The sequence below is a fragment of the Sinocyclocheilus grahami genome, unplaced genomic scaffold (genome assembly GCF_001515645.1).
Source record: "Sinocyclocheilus grahami isolate Dianchi unplaced genomic scaffold, SAMN03320097.WGS_v1.1 scaffold8.1, whole genome shotgun sequence".
NCBI classification, from domain to species: domain Eukaryota; kingdom Metazoa; phylum Chordata; class Actinopteri; order Cypriniformes; family Cyprinidae; genus Sinocyclocheilus; species Sinocyclocheilus grahami.
In genome coordinates, this window is record NW_015505187.1 from 468,459 (window position 1) to 479,366 (window position 10,908).

At 39.0% G+C, this 10,908-nt stretch overlaps 1 protein-coding gene across 1 annotated transcript; it reads left to right on the top strand.

Moving 5' to 3' along the window:
* The first annotated feature begins 951 nt into the window (after positions 1-951).
* On the top strand, positions 952-9,457 carry dnai7 (dynein axonemal intermediate chain 7). Its single transcript, XM_016278719.1, has 16 exons — positions 952-994; positions 1,255-1,272; positions 1,547-1,634; positions 1,718-1,809; positions 1,956-2,060; positions 2,150-2,287; positions 2,410-2,544; positions 2,626-2,729; positions 2,804-3,095; positions 3,177-3,285; positions 6,689-6,852; positions 6,944-7,130; positions 7,262-7,476; positions 8,500-8,658; positions 8,925-9,038; positions 9,127-9,457. Exons 1-16 carry the CDS (start codon positions 992-994, stop codon positions 9,400-9,402), a joined length of 2,199 nt encoding a protein of 732 aa, XP_016134205.1. The 5' UTR covers positions 952-991; the 3' UTR covers positions 9,403-9,457.
* Positions 9,458-10,908: the final 1,451 nt, after the last annotated feature.

Consider the following 10,908-nt stretch of genomic DNA (forward strand, 5'->3'; position numbering starts at 1 on the left):
TTTCCATTCGCCTCCCTCGTGCTCGCTAAAAGTGATTAGAAGTCATTAGAACCAGTTCAAAAAAACGATTCAGAGGTTATTTTACGGTGGCCCTGGCTTGTCCACGATTTTGAGCGCTGCACGACTGAATAGAGCAGTGGTTCCCAACCCTGGTCCTTGAGGCACCCCAACACTGCACATGTTGCATGTCTCCTTTCTCTGACACTCCATTTTCAGGTCTTGGAGTCTCTACTAATGAGATGATGACCTGAATCAGACATGCAAAACGTGCAGTTTTGGGGTGCCTCAAGGACCAGGGTTGGGAACCACTGGAATAGACCATGACGTGATCAAGGGTCTTGATCTTATTTCCATCTAAAATACTTTTCTTTTCTTTTTTTAAACACTTCTATCAGCCAATGGTAATTATAAAAGAAAACCCGAGCATAGATCAGTGGCTGAGAGCTCATCTGATTGACAGATAAACCACGAGCTCTATCGGTTATCGTTAATGTTCTGGTTATGTTGTTTCAGTGTACAGTTTGTTAACTTTGTGCAAAGCATACAGTCAAAGTAAACTTCATCATTCAGCTGAACTGTGCACATTTATTTTAGACACTTCATGTCATGCTCAATTAATGCGATAAACGCACGTCCCCCTGCGGAGCTAAAATTACAATTTATGTATCGTAATTTTTTTTTTTTTTTTTTACAAATAAAGCTTCATATTATGAGAAGGCTCCTTTCTACGACCTTTATCCTGCAGTCGTGGTGAGATTATAGATTCTTTCAATCTAACAAAAACAAGAATTGAAAAAGAATAAAAAACAAGAGAGAGGAATCGATTCCAGAACCAGGAATCAGAATCGGACTCGATTCCAAAAAATGTCGGAATCGAACAGCCCTAGTTTCCTCCTGATAACCGTGCTCCGAGCGGATTGTTTTCTATCTCGCATGCGTCGTCGCCATAGTGACAGGAGGACGCCAGCCTACTGCCTGAGAGCTCGTAAACATGGTGAGTCGTTTTAACAATGTATTAAAAGAAAAATATTAGCGATAGTACGAACAAATATGCATATATATGCAATAAATCTTTCTTCGTGTGACTTCTGGCTTCATATTTAATGAAACATAAGCAGCAAAAGCGAAAGTCACGAGCCAAAATGTTATGTTAAACTTACCATCCTGGGTTTGTTAGCGATGTTTGTCTGGTTTATTTACTTTTTCTGTAAAGTTTTCCCATTAATTATTTTATTTGTATGTCTTCTTTAACAGCCACCAAAGGATGGAAAGGTATGTTGTTTGATGGGAGTATGTTTGTAAACAGCTTTCAACTTAAAATTGCCTTTAATTGTATTAAAATTATTAATGTTTGTTGGTCAGCTTTAATTAAAAAAAAAAAATCCCAATTTTGTCAGTAAAATAAAGTTTGTAGAACATCTCTTCATATATACATATATACACACACTTTTTAGAATATTTGTAGAACAACTTCAAACGTTAAATCGAGAAAAAAAAATCATTATTATAGTTTTCATACTATAAATAATCAGCATTTTGAATCCAGTCTGCAAAAAACAAAGGAGGAAACATCAGCAAGGCTGAGAGGGAGAGACTGCAAAGAGAGGCAGATGAACAAAGACGGAGAGAGGAAGGTACATCTGCAATATCAATTCAATTCATATTAAATCAGTTTTTAATTGATAATAAATCTGTATACTGTGTCTCTGTCCTGTAGAAGAAGCTCGTGTCATTGCTGAGCGTGAGGAGAATGAACGGCTGGAGAGGGAGCGAATACAACAAGAGAAACAAGAGCAACTTGAGTTGAAGGTCTGATGAACTTCCATTTGAACATTCACAGTTGTGTTGCAGACATTTCCCTGCAGGATTTAGTGCATATGTAGCTGTCTGTACTGATGGATTTCTTGTGACAAGTTTTAATGTGATGAATGATTGTCACCTGTCAAAATCCACAGGACAGAGAGCGCAGAGAGGACGAGCTGAATGAGCTGCGGCACATTCTAGATGAGAATCACTCTGCAGTCACTGCGTGGGAATCTGAATGCAGGGATAAAGCTAAGGTACAAGAATCATGATGAAACTCTATTCAGATGCCTCAGGCTAATACTGGGGCTACTTTAAGTGCTGATTTGGTCTCTGGTCTTTATAGTGGGAGCGTTACATGCGTTGCGACGGCAGCCCAGATCCATCAGTGCAGCCGGAAATCAACTCCTTCATCAGTTTGTGGAGAGAAGATTCAGAAACCCAAATCCAGCAGGTCTTGGAGAACTGTGCTCTGGCTCTTCAGGTGAGACCAACACTCTGGATCTGCTGTTTTCATAGTTTATTCAAGTCAGTTATTGATGACGGAGATGCTAATATAGTTCTCGTTCTTGGTGTGAATGGACCTTAACTATTTCTCTTTGACAGTTGACAAACGAACTGGACTTTCTCTTGAGTGAGGGTCCCGACCCCAGTGTTGCTCAGCAGTATCGAGAAACACTCCTGTGTCTACAGAGTCTTATCCACTGCAAACTCAACCAGGCCACTGAGGAGCTTTTGAAGGCAAGAGCTATGCTGAGATCTTCCTATGAAGCTCACTTCTGTTTGAACACATATCAGATGTGTGTTTTGCTCTCCATTCAGGCCGCAAGTTCTCATTCTGACATTGAGACCGGCAACATGCAGACTGTAGTCCAGGACGAAAATATCACTCTTTGTCTGTGGGCGAACCTCAACAAAAACCCAAGGTTTGTGTATCTTCATGGTGAATATTAGGCACTGTTGTGGGATAAAGGAAAAACTTGACAATCCATGTTTCCAGGTTTAAAGGCTTCCGGTTTGAGGAGGTGGGTCTGGGCTTTGAGTTGCCAAAGCCACTTGCTGTGATTGACGTCGCTGTTCGGATCCTTCATACACGATATGATCACCTGTCCCATCACAGCGAGCGAGAACAGCTCCAGAGAAGGAGATCCATGATGGAGGCCGTTCTCATTCCAGCAATTGAGAGCATTGCAGCGGTGCAGGATGAGAAGATGGAAGGAGAGGGGGAGGGAGAAAGCTCAATGCCAGTGGAGGAAGACAGTCGTTCGGTCGGATCAGACAGCAGAAAGAGGGTGAGGGAGGCTTTGATGTGTATGTACTTGTTTTCTAGTGTGTTCTGTGGCTGTTAATATCAGTGTGTGCCCATGTGTCAGAGTGCTGTGAGTGTGATCTCAGCTAAGGAGGGGAGGAAGAGCTCTTCAGTCAAGTCGTTAGAGGAAGGAGAAAGTCAGATGGAGGAAATCACAACAGCATTAGAAGCTGGTTTGGACTTTTCATATTTTTACTTCCTGATTTTCCCAATTTCGTTCTTCTTTTTCCTTATATTCAACAAAATAAGATGGTTGAATTTTTTATAACATACTAAAATTTGTGTTTTAGTTAACTATAACAATATGTAGAATACTACCGATGATTTAAATAATTATAAAATGGATTGTTCCATCTCTGAAATCTACTTTGAAGCTCATATAATAGGCAAAATATGCACACCAGTTGAATTATAATAATATCATATTAATGAGCCAAGTCCAATGCGTTTAATATTATCAGATAGGCCAATCATTTGGCAGAACAATTATTTATTGTGGCTATTATTCATTTTAATTAACGCTGGCATTTTAATCTGCTGCCACGATTTTATAAAATCAATACACCGCTGAAGGATCACAACACTTTACATTATGCATACAACCTCTCTTGGTTTATTGCTTTAATAAGACTTTCAATTCAAAACCAATAACCGCACTCATTAAACTATACAAACTGAGATCTGTATTAAAGGGGTCATATGATGTTGCTAAAAAGAACATTATTTTGTGTATTTGGTGTAATAAAATGTGTTTATGCGGTTTAAGGTAAAAAAAAACACATTATTTTCCACATACTGTACATTATTGTTTCTCCTCTATGCCCCGCCTTTCTGAAACGCATCGATTTTTACAAAGCTCATCGGTCCGAAAAGCAAGGTGTGCGCTGATTGGCCAGCTATCCAGTGCGTTATGATTGGCCGAATACCTCCTTTCACAGCAAAACACACAGCGCCTTTACGACATGGCAGCACCAACAACAATACTACAGCGAGAATCAAAGTTACGACTTCTTTCTTTGCGTGAACATTTGGGCGGCGTTATGCAAATCTTCCCACATAGTGACGTAGACATGTGGGGGCGTGTTAGAACGAGTGTTAGTTTTAGGTAGGCGTGGCTGACTCAACTTTTATAAAGAATATATCTTTGGATTTGAGACTTTAGTCTTTGCAACTTTACAGATCTTCTTTATGCACCAAGAGCTTGTAACACTCCAAAGAGAAAGGAAAAATTGAAATCGCATCATATGACCCCTTTAATATGAACATATTATAGTTGCTATGTTTGCTTGGCATAATGTAGGCATCACATTATAACACGTCATATGAAAGTATGAAAGACAGGTTTCCATTTTAAAATCTGCTAAAGATGAATAACTAATTCATTTTTAGTAATTTTAGTACAACTTAATTTTCAGTTAGTTGCAAAGGCAATATTTATTTATTTATTTTAAAATGAATTTTCAATAGTTTTGGGTAATAATAGCAACACTGCCCAATATTGATTAAATAAAAAAATATACAGGTGCATTTTATAAAAATTAGAATATCGTGAAAAAGTTAACTTATTTCAAAAAGTGAAACTTTCATATATTCTAGATTCATTACATGTAAAATAAAACATTTCAAAAGTTTTTTTGTTTTAATTTTGATGATTAGAGCTTACAGCTCATGAAAGTCAAAAATCCAGTATCTTAAAATATCAGAATATTTACATTTGGGTTTCATTAAATGACCATCCCTACAGTATAAACTCCGGGTATCTCTTGTTCTTTGAAACCACAATAATGGGGAAGACTGCTGACTTGGCAATGGTCCAGAAGATGATCATTGACACCCTCCACAAAGAGGGTAAGTCACAGCAGGTCATTACTGAAAGGGGTGGCTGTTCACAGAGTGCTGTATCAAAGCATATTAAATTCAAAGTTGACTGGAAGGAAGAAACTGGGTAGGAAAAGGTGCACAAGCAACAGCGATGAACACAAGCTTGAGAATACTGTCAAGCAAAGCAGATTCAAACACTTGGGAGAGCTTCACAAGGAGTAGACTGAAGCTGGAGTCAGTGCATCTAGAGTCACCACGCTCAGACATCTTCAGGAAAAGGGCTACCAAACCACTTCTGAAACAGAAACAACATCAGAAGCATCTTACCTGGGCTAAGCAGAAAAAGAACTGGACTGTTGCTCGTTCAAAGTCCTCTTTTCAGATAAAAGTAAATTTTGCGTTTCATTTGGAAATCAAGGTCTGGAGTCTGGAGGAAGACTGGAGAGGCACAGAATTCAAGCTGCTTGAAGTCCAGTGTGAAGTTTCTGAAGTCGGTGAAGATTTGGGGTGCCGTGACATCTGCTGGTGTTGGTCCATTGTGTTTTATCAAGTCCAAAGTCAATGCAGCCGTCTACCAGGAGATTTTAGAGCACTTTATGCTTCCATCTGCTGACAAGCATTATGGAGATGCTGATTTCCTTTTCCAGCAGGACTTAACACCTGCCCAAAGTGCCAAAACCACTTCCAAGTGGTTTGCTGACCATGATATTACTGTGCTTGATTGGCCAGCCAGCCAACATGACCTGACCTGACCTGGAATCAATGGAATATTTTCAAGAGAAAGATGAGAAAGTCGATCCAACAATAAAGACGAGCTGAAGGCTCAATAGTGCCTCAGCAGTTCCACAGGCTGATCTCTTCCATGCCACACCTCATTGATGCTGGAATTTGTGCTAAAGGAGCCCCGACCAAGTATTGAGTGCATAAATGAACAATTTAAAGAACTTGAACTTTTCTGTTTTGCAAATCCTTTTTTTGTTTTGATTGATATTAGGAAATATTCTAATATTTTGAGGTACTGGATTTTTGACTTTCATGAGCTGTAAGCACTAATCATCAAAATTAAAAAAAACTTTTGAAATATTTTACTTTACATGTAATGAATCTAGAATATATGAAAGTTTCACTTTTTGAAAGTGAAAACTTTCTCGATATTCAAATTTTTTGAGATGCACCTGTAATGACTATCAAGTGATATATTATGCATCACTAGTAGTATCACTGTAATTGCTAGCTTCTGATAACTTAACTTGTCTCTAGATCAAAATGGTTCAGACTCATCACCAGCTGAACCTGTGATTGACAGTGCTGACGTACATATAGTGGACCTGCAGCAGTTCACACCCCTGGGTGGAGTCTTCTACTTTGATGTGTTCCATCTACCACCTCAGTCTCACATAGTGAAGAGCTGGGAGCATAAATGAACAATTTAAAGAACTTGAACTTTTCTGTTTTGCAAATCCTTTTTTTGTTTTGATTGATATTAGGAAATATTCTAATATTTTGAGGTACTGGATTTTTGACTTTCATGAGCTGTAAGCACTAATCATCAAAATTAAAACAAAAACTTTTGAAATATTTTACTTTACATGTAATGAATCTAGAATATATGAAAGTTTCACTTTTTGAAAGTGAAAACTTTCTCGATATTCAAATTTTTTGAGATGCACCTGTAATGACTATCAAGTGATATATTATGCATCACTAGTAGTATCACTGTAATTGCTAGCTTCTGATAACTTAACTTGTCTCTAGATCAAAATGGTTCAGACTCATCACCAGCTGAACCTGTGATTGACAGTGCTGACGTACATATAGTGGACCTGCAGCAGTTCACACCCCTGGGTGGAGTCTTCTACTTTGATGTGTTCCATCTACCACCTCAGTCTCACATAGTGAAGAGCTGGGAAATGAGAGAGGTACATCTTTGGATGTAATCTGGGACAGTCTGCAAGAGATCAAAGAGAATAATGTGCATTAATTGTCATTTACTGTTGTGCCTCCTCATAGCTGTTAGAAACCGGTCTCCAGGTCTTCCCCTATTCCACAGAGCAGTCTCGAGCTCAGAGCTCTACCTCAGTGAGGCTGGATGAACACAGTAGCACTGTTGCCTCGTTGCCTGTAGGGGTCACTGTAGCTCTGCCTGACTCAATTTTGTTTCTGGAGGATCCACATGTGGCACGTTGGGATCCTATCGGTGAACAATTCACACCACACATATGTAGCATCAGATTGTGTATTGTATATACAGCCTCTACTTTAGCCTCCGTTATTTTCATATCTTAGTATTTTACCGCATGCCTGTTTATTGCACACCTGTTTTTGCAGGTCAGCACTGGCGGGCAGACTGCATTTCTGAGGCATCCTATGACGCAGAGACTCGCAGCATCTCCTTTAAGATGAATGCATTCTATGCCTTCACATTACTGCAGGAGTCATACACTAACATGCCTTTCCAGTCATGGGAGCTGAGGCCTCTGGGCCAAGACTCAGCTTTGTTCACAATCACTGGAGCTCTTATTGAAGTCAGCATCACTGTCAAGGCAAGAGAGGCCCTGTCCAAAAATATACATACAGTGGGTACGGAAAGTATTCAGACCCCCTTAAATTTTTCACTCTTTGTTATATTGCAGCCATTTGCTAAAATCATTTAAGTTAATTTTTTTTCCTCAATGTACACACAGCACCCCATATTGACAGAAAAACACAGAATTGTTGACATTTTTGCAGATTTATTAAAAAAGAAAAACTGAAATATCACATGGTCCTAAGTATTCAGACCCTTTGCTGTGACACTCATATATTTAACTCAGGGGCTGTCCATTTCTTCTGATCATCCTGGAGATGGTTCTACACCTTCATTTGAGTCAAGATTTTTAAATATCTACTTTAAAACATAGAAATATAGAACTTTTCTGTATTCATGTTGGTTTCATATAATGATTTTGAAAACTATATTTTATACACGTATACACAATTTTTTAAGGTAAGTAACAAATATAATGAATTAAGTAATGATTATCAGAAATGTCACACCATATGACATTTTGCAAAATAAAAGTTAACGCTTTAGTATTGGGACCAATTCTTACAATTAACTAGTTGCTTATTAGCATGCCTATTGTTAATGTATTGGCTGTTTATTAGTACTTATAAAGCACATATTCTGCATGACCATATTGTACATCCCTAATCCTACCCAATACTTAAAAATAACAACTAACTTACTATTAATAAGCAACAAATTAGAAGTTTGATGCAAAAGTCTCAGTTAATGGTTTGTTAATAGCAAGAATTGGACCTTAAAATAAAGTGACCAAAAAGTTAATATATCGGACTAGATGCACTCAAATTATTGCATGCTTGAACTGCATTTTTAATAGATTTCTGAATACATTAATGGATCCAAAAAAAGCGTCCTGTCATTGAGCAATTTAATTTAACTAAGACCAGCAGTATGGCATCAACTCAAGGCCAGGCTGTTTTCCATACATGTCGAAGGCTACAAAAAAATGGTTCTCTCTGTGTGCATCACCAGTACTGATCGATAGCTTTTCGTTTCTCAGGGTAAGCAATGTATGCTGCACATGGAGGAAAGAAAGAACCTAGATCATCTTCTAGGGAAGTGGATGAGCCCCTCAGATCTGCAGAAGGCCATGCGGAGAGCTGGAATCAATATATTTGTGAATGAGTATTCAGACAAGTATGTCAGCATCAACCCAAAGGTAACCAAGGGGCTGAATTGCCTTTCACTCTCAAAAACATTTTCTGTATTGGCATAGATGGTTTCATGAACTTTTAATATGAAGTACCGGTCCGTAAACTGTATTGCACAAAGGGTTCTTCATTGTGGCAAAAGGTCGATGTAGAACATTCCTTTTGGACCCTTATTTGAAAGTGTAGGGTTTAATTTTTTTTTTTTTTTTAAATAGACCAGTTATACAAATCCATGATGTAATAATATTTTTATCCATGTTCTTTCCACTTCTAGGACCCATTAATAGAGCACACAGTGTATGAACAAATGGCTCTAATGTCCTCAGCCGTGGCTTTTTCCTGGAGCCGCTGGAACACACAATGCAGACAAGAGCACCTTGTTCTTCAGGTGTGTCATACACTCAGACTGACTGAAGCACTATTGAACTACTGTATACAAAGCAGTACCTCTGACCTTTATCTTTTTGACTCCGTAGGCCTGTGAACAGTTGGAGGCCAGGCCTGTGGCTGAGGAGGCATGGTCTCTTTACCTGCTGGGTGCTCAGAGGAACCAGCATCTGAAGATGAAGGAACATGACGACAGCTTCTCTCCTGAGCTGGCCGAGGGCAGCGAGTTCCACTCCACCTTTCTGCACATGCTCAGACAGGACATGAGCACCGAGGGCCAAGCCAGAGTCCGTCAGTCTCACTATCTCTACACAGACAATGTACAGAGCCTCCTGTGTGCAACACGTGTCCTCACATATTCCTGAGAAGAGAAAGCATATGCATCCAGAAAGACTACATGCATACACACTAATATCTAAAACATTTGATACCTGTTTTGAACCGTCATTGCTACATCTTGATGATATGCTGATATGTAATAACACCCTGTAAAATTATTTATAAGCAGGTGGACCCAAATAATACTATTGAATGATTATTTATAACAAGCAATAAATATAAATACAGTAGATAGATACCACCACAAAAGAAGAGAGCATGTACACTAAATCTTTCATGGAGAAATTGTTCCTAAACGCCAGAATATTACAGAAATGTGCAAGTGTATTTAATTAAAAAAAAAATTTGATGTTATTATAAATTCTATTAAAAATATATTACAAATAAATACAAAAACTTTTTTTTTGTAGCTGAAATATGACTCATGTTTTGGTGAGATTCTCCTTGATTTATAAATTGTTATACTCATGTTGAATTTGTTGCTACTTGGCAATGGTTCATTTACTTCATTTTCTACCACCAGCTTTGGTTGAACAACTAAAATAAAAACACCCAAGCATGAGTATCAAACACACATACTGACTGAAGCTGTATGAGTTGATCCATGAGTTGGATCGGTTTCTTTTATTGTGCAAAGTTTCTCTCCCCCCTCTTTGGAACATACAAAAGTGTATGAACTTCTTACAATGAACACCAAACCAACAGCTTTATGAGGATAAAAACCATGTGTTTGTAACAATTAATAATATCTACTGCATAAAACTGTAAAATAAGTTAACAAAAAGAAAAAAAAAACATTTTTTTAAAAAGGTCTCATCGCAATACTCTTTCAAACTGCCAATAAAAATACACTGATCAATTTCAAAAGGTTTAAAAAAAAGGCAGCCTTTTTGGGCAACCGGTATATGATGTTTGACATTCACACTGTTGCAGTGTACTCATCTCACTCCAATCCAAATATCCACCGTGTGATTGGCTTGCCCTGACTGTCTCATAAAAGTGCTTATTACATACGTGGCCAACCCTACGGTTTGTGTACACAGCATCCAAGCAGTCTGCAGTTTTCAGCACATCTCTCTCGAGACACCCACATTTCTTTTTACCTTCGGTAAGAAATAGTCACAAAGTGTTCTGTTAGAAGGACAGGCAGCAGTGTTGCATCACAGCTCTTGTAGCCAGAGTTTTTTCTGAATGTCAGAACCGGCCACTGCAGCCTTGCCGACCCCCTGGTGTCACACAGGGGGCTGGCCGTTGTGCCTCAGCCCAGTATAGGGCCACAGAAGCTGCTGGATGGTCATCCAGGAGTCCCCGGTGCCCACAGGTGCTGCATCTACTGCCGGCTGTAACATCAGGCTCGCCAGCAGGGCCAGTAGAACAGCTAGAACTACAAGCAAGGCCACCCAAATCCAAATGCCCCTGGTGCCTCTGGAAACTGCAGGCCTCCCATCGGTCAGACTGGGTGGAGTGTGATCTGTTGGGCTGGGGCTGGGGCTGGGATGGAAAGTGAAAGAAATGTTTAAAAAGAAAAGTAC

What these genes read in the sequence shown, in the direction of transcription:
- dnai7 (XM_016278719.1), top strand. An exon ending in AACCTCAACAAAAACCCAAG is followed by an intron (nt 2,730 to 2,803) that starts GTTTGTGTATCT and finishes CCATGTTTCCAG; the next exon opens with GTTTAAAGGCTTCCGGTTTG. An exon ending in AAGAGCACCTTGTTCTTCAG is followed by an intron (nt 9,039 to 9,126) that starts GTGTGTCATACA and finishes TTGACTCCGTAG; the next exon opens with GCCTGTGAACAGTTGGAGGC.